The 22622-nt window shown below is 50.6% G+C and overlaps 2 protein-coding genes across 2 annotated transcripts in view; one reads left to right on the top strand and one right to left on the bottom strand.

Annotated features, from left to right (window-relative positions):
* ASTN2 (astrotactin 2) overlaps nucleotides 1–22622 on the top strand; it is a 400925-nt gene that overhangs the window by 267565 nt on the left and 110738 nt on the right. The window lies entirely within an intron of this gene.
* On the bottom strand, nucleotides 10648–13656 carry TRIM32 (tripartite motif containing 32). The gene is given in 3 exon segments (XM_054393631.1): nucleotides 10648–12756; nucleotides 13585–13622; nucleotides 13624–13656. Coding segments are annotated over 3 exon segments (2076 nt in total). The 3' UTR covers nucleotides 10648–10751.

Here is a 22622-nt window from a genome sequence, read left to right as displayed (position 1 = left end):
TTTTTCCCATGCATACACCATCACCACGCCAGTCAGCAGGTGCAGGCAGGAGACTTGTGCCAAACCGAGTGCCCAGCATGGTGGCAGATGACCCTGGGCAGCAGCCCTGAGCCAGGTGAACCTACCCCAACAGATGTGATGGAGGTTCCCTGGAGACATTCACAGTCAAACTTACAGGACCTTGAGCAACCTGCTCTAGTTGGAGGTGTTCCTGCTCACTGCAGGGAGGTTGAACAAGGTGACCTTTGAGGGTCCCTTCCAACCCAATGCATTCTGTAGTTCTGTGATCCTGCCTGCTCCTGCCACACTGCAGTTCCATCCTTGCCCAGGGTGACCCAGTTCACCAGCTGCTCCTGGCCCTGCCACAATGGTCCCTGCGCCGTGGGGGTACTTTGAGGTTGGGTGATGGAGATGTGACATAATTGAGCTGTGTCAGAATGGCTCTGTTTTATTGCTTGTGACAATGACAGTCTTTAAGGAAGTGTATTAAATCAATAGCAGCCTCGTTGTGCTATGCCATAAATAACGAGGCACATCATTAAACAGGGCAATAAACTTCAGGACTTTGAAGTAATACAATTAGGTTATGTTTATAAAAACTCCCTTATCGCCCTTGCCTTCCATTTGCCAATTCATCTCTCTCCTCCAGGGAGTTGGGGATATTCCCTGGGACTGATATATTTCCATCTGTGATGTGTCATAGAGCTGATGGAAACAGAGGTCATTGAGGCACTTGCACCCTGCCTTGAGGGCGCTGCCAAAAGCAGCCTGGGTTTGGAGGGCAGTGGATGGAGGTGGGCTCCTGCTCACCACCTCCCTTGCTTTCTGGTCAATGTTTTCCTCGTCTTCCTGGCACAGCTCATCTTGAAAAGTGTATTTTTAACAGCCTGGGCTCGTTTGTTTGGGTTTGAAATAGTGATAGATGAAGTTTGCCATAGCAATGCCCCTGTTTAGCAGGAAACAACGTCGTGGAGGTGTTCTGCTTGTGTTTGGGATGTTATTAATCGCTCCTATGAAGCGTGGTCTTCATGTGTTTGGGATGTTATTAATCACTCCTAGGTGCTCCCTGCAAGCCCCAAGCAAACATGTCAGTGGGGAAGCAGACCCAGAGTGATTTCATGGTCCCAGCATGGTCACTGCAGGAGCAGGGTTTCTCTGGAGATGCTGGGTGGGAACAAGAGGCAGATGCTGCAGTCTGACCCTGGCACAGTCATCGCTGCTGTTTCACAGTGCTGAGGCCAGAGGGCAGAGGAATGCTGATGACACTTGATTTGGTGGTGAAACATCTCCCATTTCTGAGCCCCCACCCCCAGCCAGGGCAGTGGTAATTCAACTACAAAGCCCCAGTGGCACAGGGCCTGAAGGCAGGCAGTGCCTTGCCGACAAAATCATGTCCTTTTTAGTCCATGGAATGCAGCTGGCTGAGGCAGGATCCCTCACTCCCCACCTAGCTCCCACATGTACCCCTGGAGCTGTGCCCACCCTGTGCCACTTGCAGGGCTGCCCTGGCGTGCTGGGAGCACCTGGAGCATCCTTCTCTGCCTGCAAAGCACCAAAACACTCATGGGGTCCCAAGGAACACACAGGTTTTGGCATGTATTAGCTTTAGTATTTAGTTTCTGACTGTGTGACAGGTGCTGGTTCTGAACTTGTCTGTGGCTCTGCTTTAGTAGTTGGTGGGTTTGGTGAGGTTGAATTTTGGGCTTATTGGTGCTGCAGAGGGGACCATTTTGTACTTAGCTCTGTGATGGCCAGAAAATGCTTGTGGAAGGGCACTGAGGATGTCAGGGCCCTTGCTGATACCAGGTGAGATCAGCTCCATGGACAGAGAAGGTGTCACAGGAAACCCAGGGCTCTCACCTGGAGAACCCTCAGGTAGCTAAGAGAAAGCTCTTTATGGTAGATGGGTTTTATTCCCAGCATCTCCAAATGATTTACCCTCGTTTTGCCAGTGGGATCAGAATAAATAGCTCCAGCTAGACAGTTCTGGATGCATTTTCCACTGGGAAGCAGCTTCTGGCCTGCCGGGCTCCCCGCCGCTAGCCAGCCCGTGTCCAAACAGCTCCGAGCGCACACAGAGGCATCAGCAGCTCTTACAAACACAAAAGTGAGGCCAGGAGAGCTGGAATTTGTTAGTGAGCAAGGCAGGTCAGAAAGAGGAGGGGGAGAGGAGAGTCTGGAGCTAATTGGAACGGCACCAAAGATGATAAAAATGCACACTGCGGCGTGTTTGCAGCCTCGCGCAAAATTATTGTCATACTTTAATCAACTCAGTAAATCAATCGCTGGGCCTCGGGAGGAGGCCTCTGCCAATGCAGCCACGATCTGAGCCTGGAGCCCTAATTGAAAACACGGCTCCAAGAGCAGCCCACCCTGCTGGCAGCCAAGCTCCTCGGGGAGCGCCGGGCCAGGCGCTGGCTCGCTGCCGAGGCTGGAGCAGCCCGAACGCCGCGCTCGCAGCCGGCACAGGAGCCTGTGACGTGGGGCGGTGTCTGCAGAGTGTCTGCTTCAGCCAAGCAGAGGAGAAAGTGATCCAGCTCTCACCAGGGACAGCAGTGTCTTCTTGCTGTCTAGACCCACCACCCTGCCAGGTTGGTTGGGCAGCACCACTGGCGTTTGCAGGCTGCTGTGACTCTGAAAAAGCAAAGCGTTGCCCTTCCTCTTGTGGAAACGATGACCTGCACAAGCTTGAGAGGGTGTGAACATCATGAGGTACCACAAGACCAGCTGCAAGGTCCTGTGCATGGTCCAGGGCAATCCTAAGTATTAATCCAGGCTGGAGGATGAAAAGCTGGAGAGCAGCCGAATGGAGAAGAACTTGGGGATGCTGGTGAGTGAAAAGCTGGAAATGAGCTGGCCCCATGGGCTCATACTCCAGAACCAACCATGACCTGGGCTGATCCACAGCAGTGCGGGCAGCAGGGGCAGGGAGGGGATTCTGCCCCTCTGCTCCATTCTGCTGAGACCCCCCCCCTGCAGTGCTGGGGCAGCTCTGGAGTCCTCAGCACAGGAGAGACATTGACCTGTTGGAGCAGGGCCAGAGGATGCCACATGATGGGAAGCCTGGAAGCCCTCTGCTGTGAGGCCAGCCTGGAGAGAGTTGGAGCCTGGAGAAGAGAAGCCTGGAAGCCCTCTGCTGTGAGGCCAGCCTGGAGAGAGTTGGAGCCTGGAGAAGAGAAGCCTGGAAGCCCTCTGCTGTGAGGCCAGCCTGGAAAGAGTTGGAACCTGGAGAAGAGAAGGCTCCAGGGAAACCTGGTGGCCTTTCAGAACTTCAAGGAAGCCTACAGGCATGATAGATCAGACACTTTTTAGCAGGGACTGTTGTGACAGGTCAAAGGGTGAAAGAAGAATTTTTTTACACTGAGGGTGGTGATACACTGGCTCAGGTTGCCCAGAAGATAGTAGATGCCCAATCCTTTGAACCATTCCAGGTCAGGGTAAGTAGGTAAGATGTGTGCTGGGAGACGTGAAGGTGCCTCACCTGAGATTTGCAGGAGTAAGTCCTGTAAAGGAGAGCAGCAGAGAGGCCCAGAGGCATGGCTGCTTGCCCACATGGCTGCAGCTCACCAAGCACTGCACTCCATCCAGGGCAGATGTGGAAACATCCCCCAGGCTCTCCAGCTAGGAACTGTGTTATTCCATGAGCAAACCAAACCAAACCAAATCCCAATTTGATTCAGAGTGCCTAAAAGCCCATTTTTAGTTCTGCTTGCTCTGGCTCTGCACAGCCAAGCAATGCTTTACCTCATCAGAGTGGTCTCCAAGCAGGCACCTTGAGACCAACCCAGTCACTGATCTGCCTGCATTGGTTTTCCCCCCTGTTGAAGCCAGCATTTGTCACTGACAGCACCTCATTAAGTTCATACCAACTGTGCAAGCATCTCCATTTGGCACCTGGGGCAAGCACTCTGGCCACCTCCTGTTGTGTGTAAGAATGTGCTTGGATTTGGCCAGGATGGAGTGAACTGACTTTGTCACAGCCCCTCTGGGGCTGCATTTTGGATCTGTGCCTAAACCAGCAGTGATAACACCCCAGTGTGTTGGCCACTGCTGAGCAGAGCTTGCAGAGCATCCAGGCTTCCTCTCCTTTCCACTCTGTCCCCATAGTGAATAGGCTGGGTGGGCAAGAGGCTGGGAGGGGACACAACCAGGACTGCTGACCCAAACTGAGTTATTCCATGCAGCATAATGCCAGGCTCAGTGATAAAACTGTTAGAGAGAGGATAGGGATCAACCCACCACAAAGAGACTGTACAGGAGGAAAGACAGTGATCAGAAAACCATAGAAATGAATCACAGAATGTGTTGGGTTGGAAAGAACCCTTGCAGGTCATTTTGTCCAACCTTTCTGCAGTAAGCAGGGACATCTTTAACTAGATTAGGTTGCTCAGGGCCCCATCGAGTCTGACCTTGAATGTCTCCAGTGATGGGGCACCTGCTACTTCTTGGGGAAACCTGTTTCAGTGTTTCACCACCCTCATAGGAAAGAACTTGCTCCTAATGTCCAATCTAAATCTACCCTTGCCCAGTTTCAAACCATCGCCCCTCATTCTGCTTCTACAAGCCCTTCTAAACTGTCCCTCCCCAGCTGCCTTGTAGCCCACTTCATACAGTGAAATGCCACAAGAATGTCTCCCTGGAACTTTCTCTTCTCCAGACTGAACAACTCAACTCCCTCAGCCTGTCGTTGTAGGAGAGGTGCTCCAACCTTTTGGACACCTTCATGGCCTCTGGACCCACTCCAGCAGCTCCATGTCATTCCTGTATAGAGGGCTCCAGAGCTGGACACAGTAGTGTAGAGGAGGAACCACTTCAGTCCCTGTTAAAGGTGTATCAGAGAGCTGGTTGTCCCATGGCCCCTCACTCTGTCTGGAGGTGAGGAGCTTGATTAGGGGAAGGGATGAGGTGCTGACAGCAAACTCTGACAGCCCTGGTGGGATTTCCCCAAGAGCTGTTCTCACTTGCTGGTTCCCAGCGCGACGCACGCAACGCAGAACAAATGCCTGAGTGCTGCAGTGCTTAGAGCAAACAGAGACGTTCTCAGCAGCCACAGGAGGAGCTCCTCTCCTCAAGGATTTGAGTGACAATTAGTTTCCTTCACACGGTGCAGACTAGCTGAGCCTCAGCCTGGGAGAATTCTGTTCTCCATCTAGGAAATGTTGGAAAAGAAGCAGTGTGTCACTGGTGTGCTGGCAGGGAGCAGCAGCAGGCTCCCCTCCCCTGCCACAAAGGACCTGGGAGAAGCCCAGCTGGGGAGCAGGGAGAGATGCTGGTGGGCTCAAGGTGTGTTGTGCATGGGTGGAGGACATCCAGAGGGTGTCACTGCCCAACTCTTATGCTGCTTTAGGTCTGCAGTGAGCGAAATGTTTGGTTTTCTTGCAGTTCCTGTGATCTCTAGATGGAGTTTTCCTTGGCTGAGGTTACCTGGCTGTGTTGGGCAGAGGGCAAGCTAAGCTTTGAAAGTGGCTGCTCCAGATGTGAAAGATGTTCTCTCTCAATAACTATTTACTAAAATAGTCCACAGAGGGGCTGTGCTCTGGCAGTTCTATCATTCTGTAATTCTAGGTCCCATCACACTCCCTAAGGCTTTCTGCCCACCAGCATCCCTGATTCTTTCTTCTCTTCCCTTGGACCATGCATTGTTGGTTTCATTTACCTTTAAGAGGTCACAGTTTTTCTGCTGTCTTGTGTGCTCAGCAGTTTAGACACAAACTGTCCATAAAATACAAGCCATATTAAGGCTACAGCCTCAAGCTCTGCTGAAACAGCAGTCCATATTCTTCTGAGTAGGGTCTGTGGAGCCCTTCTGTCTTCTCAAGGTCTCATTCATCTCCCTTCAGGTCTGATAGTGCCATAACAGAATTAAGATTGAACTAGTCCACAGGAACCTTTAGTTTTCATTTCCCAGGCACAATCAGGTGCATTAAGAAAGCTGTAAGGCAAGCTTTGCATCTATTAAAGGAGGTAATGGTTTCCCTTATACCTGCCTGGTCAGAAGTAAAGTGTATAGATTTTCCATGTCCTTGAGATCTGTTCCTATAAACAGCCTCTCTATTACCTCTGTAACACCTCTGCTTGCTGGTGGTTTATGTCATTATATTTCTTTCAAAACCTCAGGTTTTGGCATTTTGTTCAGAAAAGGGAAAAACAACAACAACAAATCTTGCTGGTTGCTGTGAAATTTTGTTTGGACTGAAATCTGTGCTGTGACTCAGTCTGCTAACTGACCTTATGCACTGCTCATTGTAATCTAAAATTGCCAGGCAAGTAGAGTAATTAGTTGTGTAAAATGAAATAACTTTAAATCCTCACACGGAGTAATGACCCAGAAAAATCACTGAAGCTATACAATAGGAAAGAGTCAAAGCATCTGGCTAGATTTTTACTTTTGTAGCTTTGCCCCCTTTGACTGAGAAACAGCCTCTCCCCCTCCCCCTTTTAGGAACCCAGGCTGTCAGCTGCTGCCCAGAACAAATGTTCATGGCTTAGCTGCTGCCACCCTAGGACACTGCAACATCTCACAACAGTAGGGTGAGGCTATCAGCACTGGCAGGGCAGTTGTTCTGCAAGGATCTTATGTCTGATCAACTCCTCTATGTTTTAACTGCTGCTTGATAAGCAGCTGCTTCAACAGTGCGACCAGCAGGACCAGGGAAGTGATTGTCCCCCTGTACTGGGCACTGGTGAGGAAACAGCTTAAGTACTGTCTTCAATTTCAAGGTCCTCACTCCAAGAAGGACATTGAGGTGCTGGAGCAGGTCCAGAGAAGTGTAATGAAGCTGCTAAAGGGTCTGGAGAACAGGGCTTGTGGGGAGTGGCTGAGGGAACTGGGGTTGGTTAATCTTTAGGAAAGGAGGCTGAGGGGAGACCTGGTTCTTTACAACTCCCTGACATGAGGTTGGAGTGAGGTGGGAGTTGGTCTCTTCTCCCAAGTAACAAGTGATAGGAGAAGAGAAAATGGCCTCAGGTTGCACCCAGGGAGGTTTGGTTTGGACATTAGAAGAAACTTACTCTCTGAAAGGGTTCTCAAGCACTAGAACAGGCTCTTCAGGAAGGTGGTTGCACCCTCATCCCTGGAGGTTTTTAAAAGAAACAGAAGTGGTGCTGAGGGACATGGTTTAGCACCAGACTTGGTAGTTAGACAATGGTTGGACTCAGTGGTCTTAAAGGTCCTTTCCAACCAAAACAGTTCTATGAATCTGTGATTCTGTATCAACCTGAGTCCAAGTGGTAAAAATCTTCACCCAGACTTGCAACCCATCTGGGCAGCAGCACCAGGGCCGCCCCTGCACATGTTGCTGATGTCCCAATGCCTTTGAATGCTGAGGGGCAAATTGCTTAGCTCATTTTTTGCCCCACTTAAATCCACTGTTTCTAGTATGTCCTTTTGCAGCATTTATCAAAATTATCCAGAAAACCAGGTGAACCCTCAGCAGCCCTCCCACCACCTCCAGCAAATACATCACCTCAGCAGTGGGGCAGAGCTGAGCCAGTGACATGGGTGCTGAAGCCTCCAGCCAGGCTTCCCTCAGTGCCAGTGAATGCGGAGCAGACCTTTACAACATCAGGTATCAGCTCCAGTGCAAAGTAAGATACAGCCCTTCTGGGAGTCTCAGCCTGAATTAAGGCACGAAACTCTAGTATTTGTTTATGAGGTGGGGAGGGAGCTGTCAGGTAGAGTTACACGAGACCTGCCAGGAGATCAGATTTATCCTCTGCAACCTGACGGCATAAAAGGGGTCTTTGGAGCCGTTGTGTTCCCAAGACTAATCCCTGCTGGCCATAAAAACCAAGCTGCCACCAAAGGGAGGAGATGAAGTGTTTTTAATAAGAAAATGAGCCGCTTGCAATGTGCTTTTAATTGGATCAATTTTTCCTTTATTACACAAATCTTTACAAACCAAGCACACACGTACAGCCAGACCAGCTCTTTCTCCAGGTTGAGAGAGCAGAAGCCAAACTGTTCCATCACAAGCCCTTAATGACTCCGTTTCATCTCGTTTGGCAGATTGATCACAACGTTGTGTGGGGGGCACCACGGCAGGAAAGAACAGCTCTGCAGAACCACCTCCCAGTCACTGTTGAGCTCTGTTAGGGGATGTGTGTACCCTGGGTGAGGGACAGCAGGTTTTCTTCTTCCCTTTGCTGCCTGAAACCCATGACTGGAAGAGCTGCAGGCGACACGCACACCCCCAGGCACCGATTGCAGTGTCCTGACCAGCAGGGCATTGCAGGGTACTGTTATTTTTCTTGCCTCTCTGAGTGAGAAAGAGCTGACAGATGCTTTGTTTGAACTGTGTAACCAGGAACAGGCTGGGCTACCCAACTGCTCAATTTACTGGACCAGTTTTTATGTCCCTTCAAGCACTCCAGGAAATGTTATTGCTAGTAGTGTGATGTTTATTGCAAAGAAAAATAATCCATTGGAACAGCAAATGACAGAGGTACATATTATCATAGATAATATTGCTTCAATTATTCAGGTCCACAGTAGCTTCCTGCTTGCAGCAGTTCTTAGAAAGAGGAGAAATGTGTGAAAGAGATCAGTAGGGAAAGAACTGCCATTACCAAAACACTGGCAAAAACATCTTGAGTTTTAACTGCACAAGGGCACAGTAACAGTCCTCAGCTCCCCAAAACATACATGCAAGGTGAGATCAGCTCCCCAGAATTGCTGGTAGGTACCTTAGGTGGCTGCCCCCTCCCACCCAAAAGAGAGGAGCAGGCAATGTAAATAATTACATGCAAGTTGGCAGCCTTGGCAAACACAGGAGCAGCTCAGGAGGGATGGGGAGGGTCAGTTCCCTGGGGCTCCCTCAGCACCACGCTAGCATCTGAGCTCCTGTTCCCTCCTCCACAAGCTTTTCCCAGTGAATGTTAGCAAAATAAGCAGCTGTCCTTATGGAGAGGCCCCTTATGGAGGGGCACCTCCACTACACAGCTGGGGGTTTGTTGTGCTGGTTCTCTTCAGCACTTTGGCTGAACAGAATGAGGAAAAAAAAAACAAAAAACCAACCCACAAAACCCCACGAATTACCAAACAACAAAACTGCACCAAAATCTGCTCCCAGCACTTTTTATGCAAACCCTGCCAACTGTCTGAAACAGCAGAGGCTCTGAAGCCTGTTTTACTTTGCTCTTTCACTAGGGGAAAGAATATGGGAGCTTAAAAAAACCCAAATCACCTGTTGCATGCATGTAGCACAAGTAGCAAAAAAACAATTTGCTGTGGCATGGCAGCCACCGTAAAATCAGCTTTTATATTGTCTGTCTTGCCCACAAATTTGCAACCACATTGTTGATAGCAACAAATAAATGCACTGCAGTGTAACTATTATCTGTGGCAGATTAACATGCTACCACTGTGCCCTATTTAAATGCATCTTTCCTTCAATAAGCTACTCTGGGCCAGCAGCACCACACTGAGGTACACATTTATCAGCCAGGAGAGAAGTACTGTGGGGGTCTTGGTTCACACAGCTGCAGTTTTGTGCTTCATTTGGCCCAAAGCCTTGAGGCACATCAACTCTGGTGCCTGCTGGTGCCATGAAAAAAAAAATAATCTGAGGCATGTAGTGTTTGCTGTGCAAGGGAAAAAAAAAAAAAAGAGGAAGAAAAAGAAGAAATGCACCAAGATGGTCTTGTGCTTCTGAGCAGGACAAAACCAAAAAGTGAAACAGCCTCTCCCTCCCCCATCTCAGCAGTGAGTAGTTTGCACATTAGAAGTGCAGAGGAGTAGAAACCCATTGGTGAAGGCAATGGTCTGGAATGCAGGATAGTGAAGTGCAGGTGAACATAGAGTATGTTGCATTTCATCTCATTGACTACAATATCCCAGTTTCACTCCCTCGACCCTTCCCTCCCCGCCCCCAAAGCTTTGGATACCACACACACCTTCCAAAGACAGTTTCCAGAATACATCAAAGACAGATTCCAGGATATTTAATAACAAAACGACCAGTAAATATCAACTGTAGATTTCCCCTCACTATTTTTTTTTCCTCCAGCCCCCTCCCTCTCTACCCCATTTCTACCTAGCAGAACCCTCAGTAGTAATAAAACCCCTGTTGCCATCAGAGGGCAGTTTTCTGGCTCAGCTCACTCTCCCATGATTGCACAGCACTCACTTCACATCCAACAGACAAAATGGCACGACAGGGACAATCTCCTGATTACCAGGAAAAAGGAGAGAGAGCAAACCCTCCCACCTCAGTCTGAAAGTAAAGCTCCATCTCCATGTGGTTTCAGAGGACTATTGAGTTGTAGGCAGCGCTGCAATCAGGAATTGCATGCTCTGGTAGCTGCCCAGACAACTGCTACCCAGTTCCTTGTGAGTACCACAGTGAGAAGAGGATTGCCTCTCTAGTCCTCCAAGGGAAGGTGATTTAGAAGAGTCAGTCAGTGTTTATGGCACAAAGAATGGTTGAAGCTGGCAGTGTAGGAGATGTGGCGAGAGAAGTTGAGGTTTGTGGAGTAACCAGTCATTGAGCAAGGAATCAATACTCCAGAGGGCTGGGTCCTTTCCCTCACATTGGATTGTATGGATTTATATGAAAAAGAGGAAGCAAAAGCAGACCACCACCACCACATAAGCTATATTGTTTCTAAACACAAACCATAACAGCCTCTATGCTAAACCCCCTTTGGTTATGGCACAATCACCCTGAACCCTTGACACTGCTTCCCATTAGATTGAGATGAGGCTGGAAGAATCTCCACTGCCAAAAGGGTATTCACCTAAAGACAGGCCTTTAAGGGGTGGAGTATCTTCTCAGATGGTAACTGTAGATCTTAATGCAATGATCCCAACAGTCCAGCACCAGCAGCTGCCCTTTGGGGGTAATGGCGATACCAACGGGACAGGTGAGTCCCTCCCGGATCAAGACATTGTAGCCACCTCCCTTAGGGAAGTGCAGGATTTCCCTACGGCTGCTGTCAGCCACAATGAGGTCTCCCCTGGCATCCACACACATCCCAGCAATGCACCTGAAATCCTCATTCTCAGAGAAGAAGTGGCTGATCTGGCGTCCCAGCTGCCCATCAGGGCCGACGGAGCCAATGGAAAAGCCTCCCTCCAGATGGTGCTCGTACTGCCGGTTCTCCAGGTTCAGCCCCAGCCCCTGAGTGAAGTATATGGTGCCCTCAGCATCACAGGTGACAAACTTGGGGCGCACCGCGCTGCACAAGCAGCTGTACTTCACTACCCCCACTCCACGATCCACAGTGAAACACCAGAGCTTCCCTCCTTCCACATCGGTCACCACGAACTGGCCAGAAGGCAGCGCGGCAATGCCCCAGGGCTTGCTTAGCTGGCTCCGGTGACAGGCAACGCAGTGACCATCCATGGTGTAGACCTTGACGGAGTTATCGTAGCTGTCAGTCACACCTATCAGGCCGTGGCAGTTCATGGTGACAGAAAGCGGAGTCAAATTGGGCAAGTCTGCTCCAAGGAAGCTCAGCACAAAGCTGTCGATTCCGCTGGGGCTCCGGCGGATCTCCTTCAGAAAGCCCTTGCGGGTGAAAACCTGGATTCGGAAGTTGCCTCGGTCCGCCACAAGCACCTCACCTTGCATGGTGACGTGGAGGCTGACGGGGAGGTTAAACATCCCTGGCAGGCTGCCCTTGGAGCCCATCTTCTTGATGAAGTGACACTGCTGGATGCTGGTGGCTGCTTCAGGCATCCTTGGCTTGGCTGGTGAGGAATTCAGTGTGCAGCTGGCCTCTTCCTGCACCAAGTCAGGTTCTCGAAATGATGCTGATGAGGATGCTGCAGTTTCCATGAGTGATTCCTCCATGTTAACAGTCCGGGGCTTCTTCACCACCTGTCCAATCTGCAGTGGTCCCACGTGGCTCACCTTAAGGAGTTCAACCTCTTGAAGAGTCAGCTCCCTTGGCAGACTGTTTGTCAGTTCTGGTTCTTCCTCGTCGGCAGCCTCCTCCAAGAGGGCAATATCCCCCTGCTTTATTTTGGCAAGGAAATAGTCACAGCGAGACATTATCCGCACTTCTGCTAAGTTCAGCAGATAAGCTTGCTCCTCCATTACCTGATTATTTGCCTTCTCCACCTCAGACAAAGAGGTGGTGAAGAACTTGCGTGACCTGGCCAGTTCTTCCTGGATCTTGCGCTCCTCTTTGCTGTAATCTTGCAGAACTGCTTTGTATCTGGATTGCAGGTCCCTTGAAACACCCTCCAGAGATGCTTTTCTTTTCTGCAGATCACCCATGAGCTCCCGAAGTCTGGCAAGCCTTGTCCCAAATTCTCTCCTACGCTCTTCAGCAGCCTCTTTGATAGCAATGACTCTATGCCCCTGGGGCATGTGTGATGTCTCCTTGCAAGGCTCACACAAAACCAAGCTACAGCTCTTGCAGAAGTGTCTTGGCAACCTTCTCCCACAGACCTTGCACATGAGCAGACCCACCACTTCCCCCAGTCCAGTGGTGTCTATGATCTTCAGCACAGTAAGATTGTCCGTCAGCTGAGCTAAGTTCGTGATCCGTGTGATTTTGCTGCAAAAGGGGCACCGTATCCCATTAATGCTGTTTGCCAGGAGTTTCTCCAAGCACTGCCTGCAGATGGTGTGCCCACAATGCAGGAGCTTGGGTCTCAGGTGCTCCTCAGTGAAGGACTCCATGCAAATGGGGCACTCCAGGACCTCTCGGAGTGCATCCGAGTTGAGATGCGGGGCGGCAGCCATGGCTTTCCAAGGCAGCTGTAGCAGAGTCTTGTGCTCGCATCTATCCCACGGTGCTCCGATTCTGTCCAGAAAGAGGAAAAGGAAATGTGATTTATGTCAGCACCAGCAGTTACACATACATGCAATTTATTTCTGATTTATCACCTAGCTCTGCAAAAAAAAAAAAGAAGCCCAGTTAGCTTTTTCCAGGTTTGGAAAGGATGGATTAGTCATAGCTAATCTCAGAGTGGGCAAATTCCAAGACTAACTTGCAGCTCCTAGTGCGATGAATTATTCACTTGCAAAATGTGTAAGTAGAGCTGAAAGAAGTGTAATGGCAGCAATAAGGAGGTCCAATAGATATTGATGACTGAATCATCTCCTCATGGTGCCCATCTCCTGCTGCCAAGCCTCCAAGTTTACATAATTTACTGAAACCCAAGGAGATTAAACCAAGCATTCAGAATGCTGCGCATCAAAAGAGGAACCAGATGGTGCAACGCTTTAGGACATTAATATATCACCTCTGGAGACCTGCCTTCAGAAGTGACATCAGAGACGAACAAAATAAATGTGGTTGTTTTACTCTGCCTTTCTAGGTAGCCAAATAAATTGTCAAGGTTTCACATGTATGCCAGAAAAGCGAAACTAGCAGGAATGAACAGTGTTCTGGGAACGACTGGAGCTACTGCAAACACACAGGCTGGGGTATTTCATTATCTTCTACCATGCTGCATTATGCTCCAGCATGCAAATTAAACACAGCAGTGCTTTAGCAGCTATCAGCAATGAAGGAGTTAACAGGCAAGTCCAAGCATTCGTTAATGTGTACTACAAGTGTTCACTATTAAGTCTTGAACTTAGCTTAAGTGCATATAATTTCTCCTTATTTCAGTCTTGCAACGTTGACCTCATTCTTGTATTCTGGTTCAGTTTTATACCACTCTGAGTTGCTGTTCAGTTTCAATCCAGGTTTCTCCATCCTCACATCCCTCACAGCAGGGAGTAGATCCCAGCCGCTCTCTTGCTAAAGCAACCATCCATTCAAAAGGAACAGAACAGGGTTCACATCATTAAGTTATTATTCAGCAGACTGGGTTTCAATACTTTTGCTATTGCATTGCTTAGCCGTTAAAGGAAATGGGGAAGAAAACATTTCTTCTAGGGGGAGAGGAGGAGGAGGAAGTAGTTAGTCCTTGAAATTAAGAGATGGTCACAGAGGGATGTGAACAGACAGCTTTTTTTCTGAGTAATGGCTGCATGCTTGCAGCAATTGTGCTTCCCTGCTGGGTTTGCCTGCTCCATCCTCAGGAGCTTTGCAGAGAGGTTCACTGAATTTCAGTTTAACATTGGCTCAAGTGGAAGAAGACAACTGCAATGAAGAAAAGTTCTTTGTGTTCATAGAGGGAAGGGAAAAAAATCGTTCTCATTTATCAGCTGCAGTGCACTCTCCTTTAAAGGCCACGTTTCAGGAAGGGGTTGGTGGTGTAGCAGACTCTCCACCAAGTACCAAGCTAGGATATGACCCTTGGCTCAACAGTGTCATGATGAGTATCACATCCCTGGCACCCAGGGAGCAGGGACAGTGCAGGAACTTGCTGCTGCTGGTGCCAAATACACTTCCCTTTATTCTTAGTACGTGTCTCAGTTGGGGAGGTAGAAGTCTGGGCACTGCCATGTAGATCAGAAACCTTCTTCCAAGGGATGAAAAATCTGTATTTGAAAACGATTTTTTAAAATGAAACACAGAATACCAGATCCATTATTTCTGTTTTCCTTGGAAATAGGTCAAAAAGACTTGCTTAGAGGATGAGGGAGCAGCACAGACACCAGATACACCGGAGAGTTACATAAAACACCACCTTTAAAACAAGTATTTCCATTAAAGAACAAGGGCAGCGGAGATTTGGGTTAGTTTTAAGTTTGGTTCGGGTTTTAGAAAGACGATTTGCACAATATTCTTTTCATGAGAAACTCTCTTTTGTCAGAATGTGCCTTAGCAATGTGGAATTGTTTTCACTGCCATACTTTTATCTTTATCTCAGGCTCAGACGTGCCTTCGTGGAAGTTTCCTTAACAGGGAGTTGTTCTTGCCTATCAGTCCCTCCCCAGGCTGCTCCTCTGACGCAGGTTGTTTAGAATGCCTCAGGTGAAGGCTGAGCTATAAAACTCAGTAAATTACCTGAGTTTGGTTCCCTTACATTAAAAAATTGTTCCTGCTGTAGTTTCTTTCCTCGCTCCTGCTATAGTTTCTTTCCTCACTCTGCTGCAGTTTCTTTCCTCCTTCTGCTGCAGTTTCTTTCCTCACTCTGCTGCAGTTTCTTTCCTCTCTCTGCTGCTTTTAGCCAGGGTATGTGCCGAGACAACCAGTTTCGATTGTAATTCTGAGCTGGTGACATGAACAGGTTAAAATACCAGGGCAAAGATGAACAGGGTAAAGTCTTGTGTTGTGACTTCATCCTGCAGTGGTTAGGACAATTTTTCGGGGAAGTTAGAAAACCAGCAGGACAATATGCAGGTTTGGCGGGGGGGCTGCTCAAAGCTGATGCTTGCAGCCTCTCGCCTGCACTGAAGCAGTTTGATGCGAACTGGCTCTGGGTCGGCAGCACAAAGGGGGCACTCGGGAGGGAGCAGCACACACCCACAGGACGCTCAGATCGCTCCAAACTCCCGTTTTCATCGCAGAACGAGCCTTCTCCTATCCCTCCCCGCCCCGACCCCCACTATCCCCACGCCGCGGCCAAGCAGGTGCCTAGGCTAGGCCTGGGCCAGCCGCGGCCTGAGGGTGCCCGGCGGGGCAGACTCACTCGGGAACGGCCCGTCTCTCCGGCACGCAGCGCTCATCCTGCGGAGGCAGGGACTCAGGCGGGGCTGCACGACCCCTCCCCGTCCCCTGCCCTCTCCGGCCCGCTCGCTCCCTCCCCTCCCCGCCCCGCCGAGGCCTCCCGTGCCCGCAGCTCGGTTTGCGTTTGAGGGGGTTCCCACCCGCCGCCGCCCCGCCGCCAGGGGGCGCCGCCGCGGCGGGGCCCGAGATGCGCCCTACCTGCCCTGCTGCTCCCGGGCCGCGCGCCGCTGCCCAGCATGCCCCGCGCCGCCGCGCCGGCGTGACGTATGTGCGCCGCGCCGCGGAGCCTGCCGGGACATGGAGTCTCGGTAGGGGAAGGCAGGGCAGATACTGGGGTTGTGGGCTCCTCAGCGGTCGTCCGGGAGCAGAAAGCAGGAGAGGCTGTGGTGGGCGAGGGGTCCCTTCCACCCGGAGGTGGACGGCAGTGAGCCGGCAGGTTACTCCTGGGCCTGCCACCGGACGGAGGATGCAGCAGGGAGGTGCGCGCGCGGGGCGCGCCCAGGCTCCATCCTCGGCGCTTGTGATGCGGCTGTCAAGGGAAGTTAAAAGTCGGGGCGGGGGGGAAGGTCATCAGAGGTATTTTCTTTATTTCTTTTGTTTCACTGCGTGCAATTCTGTCACAGGCGGGTTGCTCCGTGCCCTTTCCCACACCAGCCGGGACTGCTGCGGGAGCAGCTCTTTCCCTTCTCGCTTTCCCTTCGGCTGGGATCCTGAATATTGGATTTTGCGTCACCTATTGAAAATGTAGCTTTCCGAGTCTGTTTCATAAACCGAGTTGGAGCAGCCCACGGACTCCCAGAGCAAAAAGTACTATTTTTAGGTAGAGAATAGCAAATGCAATCAGTTGATTGGGTGATGCGCATCAATACCGGCAGTGAATAGATAGGCAGCTGCAGCTGCTTATGCAAGGGCTTGCTCAGGGCACATCCCTCTTGTATCAATTCCCAGTCGCCCCGATCCCGGCACTGGTGGCCACCGTCCGGTGTAGCTGCCAAGGCATAAGCAGGAATCATCTGTTCAGGGAAAATTGAGTGGTTATGGGGTTTGCCCTCCATCAGATGAGAGGTTGCATTGTCCGGTCATTTGACTCATCTGCTCATGCCTGGGAGATAGCAAAGGATGGCGTCTTCATTACACCCGCACAGAGCTAATGACTGGAGTCATTAATCACAGAATCAGTCATTTCCCTCCTGCCTCTTCCCTCCTCCCCCTCCTCCTCATCCCTTCAGCCTTTATTTCTGACCTCGCTGCCTGTCAGAAGGGCTTCATGCTGCCTGCAAGCTGGCAGCAGTAGCTGGAGGCAGGAGTTTAGCCACTGCACCTTGGTTCTACTCTGCCTTCATGTTTCTTGAGGTCGTGCTGGTGCAAGGGTCGTCAGTAACATGGGTCCTCTTCCAGCCTGGCATTCCCTGCTCCAATGATGTCTGAGACAGGTTTTACTGTGACATCGGGCTGCACAGCAGATCAGGAGATGTCGAGGCTTGGACTTTGTCTGTGGGAGCAGGGAGAAGCCCAGCTCTGGGTTGTGTCCTTCACACTCCAGCAGTGCCATGGCTCCAGTGCTGCTGGCAGCACTGCTGGTCTCAGTGGCATCTAAGCAGTATCCCACAGCCAGCTCATGTCCAGGTCCAGAAGCTCAGAATTCTCTGCCAGGGGAGGAGGCAAGCCCTGGGTTTGACCATTTCCTTTAACCCTGTGTTTGTCCTTTCTGCCTGTGTGCCCAGGCAGGAGCAAGGCACAGCCAGCACTGTGCCAGCAGCTGCGGGGCTGTACCCAGACCTTGCCGCAAAAGCTGCAGCACATTTCCAGCTCTGCTTGCTCACCCACTCCAGCAGCTACCAGCCCGTGCTGAAGGAAACACTAGCATAATGCAGTAATTCTTGCCACCTTCTGGTTTTGGTGTTTTCTGTGTGTTTCTGTTTAGAATAGAATAGCTCTGTTGGAAGGAACCTCCATCGGAGCAGTGATCCGGAGCAGCAGCAGAAGCAGCAGAAGCAACCCTGAGCAGGGTTGCAAAACAAAATGAGTGAGGTTTACAGTCCCCTGTCTCATGCTGTGCTTCAGGCTCTGAGCAGCAAACCCCAGGAGGACACCCCTCAAGTTCTCTGGGAGTATTGATATATGTGGGAAGGGGATGCTGGGTTCCCTCCTGGTTCCTAGCATCACCACAAAAATGTTTTTTCCACCCCTGGTGTATGTTCCAATGAATAAAGGGTGGACATCAGCACTGAGCAGGGTGGTCTGGCAGATTTTGTGTGGGCACCCACACCTGAAAGTGAACAGTGTGAGGAAAAATGATGGTAGGAAGAAGGAAACAAACTTTTAATGCATCCTGAGGAGAAAATAAAGGACTCTCTGGGTTTGGTTAGAGGTGATAACAGTCAGTGATGTTACCCAGCATGTCAGTGTGGAGACTCTGTGCCATACCTTAGAAGGGCAGGGAGACTGTTCAGCCTGGGACACGACACCAGTGACCCTGGACCCCTTGGCAGCCAGCTAGCCAGCAGGGCTGGGTAGATCTCCACCATCCCATGGGCAATGAACATTCAGATTCTTTGGAGCAGGGAGGGAGCCAGCTGCACATGTGAGCCCTGCACAGCAGCCTATGATGGGGGCAGCAGCAGCGATTTGAGGGGGTCATAGAGTTGCCCCTGTGGTGCCATGGGGACTTGGAGAAAGGGAGGCAAGCACTGGGGGTATAAAAGGGGTCACAAACCATTGCATGCAGGAGATCACCAGGTGCTGGCACTCAAGGGTGTTGCACATTTGGGCTGCCAGATTCGTCTTTCTGAAGCATGAGGCTCCCCGAAGATTGAGGCCCCCGAGGTCCCAGTGGAGGGCTGTGGGGTGACAGCAAGAGTGAGCAGTGCTGGGATCTCCAGCCCGAGAGCCATCCTCCCGCGGTGCCACGAGAGGGCAGCAGGTCCTCACGGACCGCACTGCCCACAACTGCCCCGCAGCCACCCGTGACAGGGCCCCACGCTGCCCCACCAGCTGCTCAGGGGCTCGGTGGAGGTGTCCCACGGGTGTGTGCTTGCGAGCTTGCACGCCCCAGCTTGCAGCCTTCTGGGGGTCTGCTCTCATAGGCTGCATCCCTCCTGGGCAGGCTGCAGTCAGCCCTCAGATCCTTCAGGCTGGAAGAGACCAACCAGTAACCCAGCACTGCCAGGGCACCACCGAGCCGTGTCTGCCAGCACCACACCTACATGGCTTTGAAACCCCTCCAGGGATGGGGACTCCACCCCTGCCCTGGGCTGCCTGTTCCAGGGCTTGACAACCCTCTTGGGGTAGATGCTGTTTCTCATGTCCAACCTAAAGCTCCCCTGGAGTAACCTGAAGCCATTCCTTCTCATTCTATCACTTGAGACTAGGAAGAAGAGACCTACCCCCACCTCAGTCCAACCTCCTTTCAGGGAGCTGTAGAGAACAATGAGGTCTCCCCTCAGCCTCCCTTTCTCCAGGCTAAACAACCCCAGTTGCCTCAGCTCCTCCTCGTAAGAGGTTGTGTCTTTACCCATGCCAGGGGATAGCTGCCAAAAGGCAGGTGGCAGTTCCTGGGTGAGCTTTTCCTTGTCTTTGCCCACATGGGAGCCCCAGGGACATCAGCCTTGTTGGATTCTTGGTGGTTTGGCCCAGCCAGAGCTGCTGGTGATACTGCATTTCCTGGGCAGCAGCAGGGGCTGGCACTGCACTTACTGCATGCAGGGCTGCATGTGGCAGAGGAGCTCTGCTGGCATCTCTGGCTGTTGCACTCACATTTTCCTCACAGCCCCAAGCAGTATTTGCCCATCTCTAACAGTGGGCAGCATTAAATCTGTCCAAGCTCTTCACAGACCTGCTGGTTACCACACTGACAATCTCTTACCACAAGAGAAATTCTCAGGCAAACACAACTATTGATTTTTCTTTCTAACTCCCTTTCAATGGATTTACCAACAAGCAGGGTATTATTCCACCAGGTAATAAAGGGGCAGCCTGTGCCAGAAGATGAGTATTGGCTGTAAATCCCCTCTGTCCTGCCTGTGGTGGCACGAGGTCTGCTCATCTAGAGGATGATGTAAAGGGGAGGTGGACCAGAATTGCCTCTTCCCTGTATCAAATAAAAAAACCCAGGTCCTAAATTAGGCCCCACTGAGCAGCTGGTAGGTGTTGGTGGGGTTAACCTGCTGAGCCTAGAAGAATCCTTACCTGGGTCTGTTCCTGATCTGGGTCTATTCCTGACATTCCCTCTATAGCTTCATCTGGAGAGCTGCCTTCTCTCCTTGTGCCAAGCATTTCTGCTGTTGAACAGCTACCACATCCTACCCCTGATGTGATTATATTCTTGTGGCAAGAGGAGTGATTCCCAGTTTTGGAATGACTTGGGATCTCTTGGAAGAGATGCTGTATAAAATGCTGGACCACTCACAACCCCCCTCATCTCCTGGGAGCTCCCAAGTCGAAACTCCAATACAAAAGAATTAAGTATGATGCTTTCATTAGCGTTAATGATGTTACCAAGCTTCCCTCTTGTCCAAGCACTAGGAGGTGCTGCTGATAACGCTGGAAGTGACTCCCCACATCTGCAACTGCTGCATCCTGAGCAGGGACCTCTGCAAGCTGTGCCAACAGTCCCCCTCATGCTGTAGAGATATTAAATCCTGGTGGAGCTGGGAGATGGAGCCAGGCACCCCAAGAGGCGAGCGGTACCTCTGCATGCTGCGCTGCTCCTCCTCCCATTCTTACGCAAGGCTTGATGCTTGGCAGAGGGCTGTTGTTTTATTCATCTTGTTGTGTTGTTGGTTTGGGTTTAAATTCATATTTCAAGCAAACAAACAAACTAATAACTCTCACAAGTTGCCCTGATGAGTCTAACCACATCCGCGGCACTCTGCTTCCAAACAGATGTTGCCAGGATCCAAATGAGTTGCCAGCAGCGGCAGGGAAAGCTTGTGCAGATGTCAGGGCTGATAAGGAATCCTTCTATCCTCACTGCTGCTGCTGCTGCAGCCCCAGCAGCCAAACTTCAGCCTCCTGCCAGAACAGGATCTTTGAAGCACCCTCGGAATGAAGCAGGGGTTTTGCCAGAGCAATCTGAGTGCCCTGGGAGGTTGTCCCATTCTGCAAGGGGCTTGTGCAATGTGGGCCTGAATGCTGAAACTGGGTTTGCATACTCTGGACTGGACCCAGCTTGCAGTGAGGACAACAGGAGCATTTCTGTTGGCTTCACAGGCAGCTGGAGGTGGCATTGCAGTGACATGTTGCAGGGGATGGTTTCAGTTCTCTCCAACAGCAGATGCTTCCTTTGACTTCTCAGGAACAGGGTTGGGCTGCTCCTGTTTTCCTGCCAGAAGCAGCCAGTCAGCTGGGGCTCAGAGCTGACAAACACTATACACTGACCTGGTAGTAAAAGCCAGACTGAGCCTCCAGGAATTTGGGAGGTTTCTCCAGTTCACTGTCAGGTTTCCACAGGGAGAGTGGGCTGGCCCCTAATCCCCCTAAGCAGATAACAAAAACTCATCTCAGAGGTAGGAGAGAGGGAGACTGAGGGACCCTGATGCCTTCTTCCTGGGCTACAGTTGCAAAGGCAGGTCCAGGAAAAATAGAATGTGTTTGGGGAGAAAATACCTCTCAGATCTGATTAATTCCTCTGTGGGGTGTTGTGAATGGTGGGTGTTGTGGGTAGGAAGATGGGGAAGCACATTCCCTGTCAAGGAAATTACCAACTTTCTAGGGATGAGACACCTGGAGCTGATGCTTTGCACTCCTTAAACAAGCAGATGAGGAGCTGCAGTTCCTCCTCACTGCCTCTCCCCAGCTCTGGAGGAGCTGGTTTACAAGCAAGGTGTTCAGCTGGCACTCCCAGATAGGCTTTAATAGCAGAAATGGGATGATTATTTTGTTAGGACTGTACTTAAGCCCCTAAAGCTCGTTCCACAAAAGCTACCAGAAATTGCTATCCAGTGCTGATGACTTCCAAGTGCTCATCTGGATGAGAGCTGGTAATTTGGCAGTGAGGCTTGTCTCCTTCTGCTGAGCCATGTCCTGTTTTATTTTCCCACTTTGGAGTTGTACCCAGAGGCTTTTCGGCACCAGGAGATGTCGTGGATCTCTTGCCAGCACGCTGACCCAGTGAGCTCAGCTGCAGTAACCCCTTAACCTCCCCAGGAAGCCAATCTGCAGAGCAATCCTTTCCCCAGGGCAACTGGAGCTTCAACTGTTCTGAAGAGGATTAAATGCAAACAGCTTTTTCCACCTTACCTATGAAGCCTGCTCTGCTGACAAAGCTGCCATGCATCACCAGTCCCCGTGGGTAATCTTTATGGCTGCTGTGGAAGTGGAGCTGTGCTACCCACAGTTTTCTACCCTACTTTGTTTGCAGACCTCTGTGCTTTACCCTGTGCTGCTCCATTTGATGTCTGCTACTCCTGGAATGATTTTACTCCATCATTTGTTAGAGAGGTGGTCTAACAGTTGTGCACAGGAAGATGTTAGGTTATGGCTGAACTCAATAATCTTAAGGTCTTTTCCAGCCAGGTGGTTCTATGATTCTCTCTGGGTTTCCTTCAGGAGGAAGAAGGAACTCTCATTTAGAGCAGTGGTCTAGCAGCTGGACCATGCTGCCCACCCAGCCTGGGCTGTCTCCAGGTCTTCTTCCAGGTGTTGGTGGAAATCTTGATGTGCAATTTGAACAATGGTTTTCAGAAAGTTGAAATTGTGTGCCACATCTCCAGATCAGCCTAAGCTTAGGCTAAGCTTAGGCTAAGGCATAGCCTGAGTTAAGGACACATCCAGACATCTGATGTGAGATGTCTGAGAAAGGAAGGGATGATATGCTGTTGCAAAATCATGAGATAGCTGAATTCCCTTTCTCTTCACCTCTGTTCATGTTCTCCCTTAAAGCAAGGCTCCAAAACTTCCTTTCCTATGGAGAATTTCTGAAATCACTGCTTCAGCTCTGCTGAAGAAGGTTTGCAGCCCAGAAGGGTCATTGTCATCTCCTTTCTCTTCTACATGTGATTTAGTAGCAATGTTTTTAAAAGTGTTACTCTTATTCAGAAGCAAGGAGAGCCTCATGGTATTGATTTTGTAGCTTCCCTCTTTCTGAGACACCCAGTTCATCA

The sequence above is a fragment of the Indicator indicator genome, chromosome 28, assembly GCF_027791375.1.
Source record: "Indicator indicator isolate 239-I01 chromosome 28, UM_Iind_1.1, whole genome shotgun sequence".
Classification (NCBI taxonomy): Eukaryota; Metazoa; Chordata; class Aves; order Piciformes; family Indicatoridae; genus Indicator; species Indicator indicator.
Note: the sequence above shows the minus strand (reverse complement) of the source record. Positions and strands in the feature narration are given on the sequence as shown.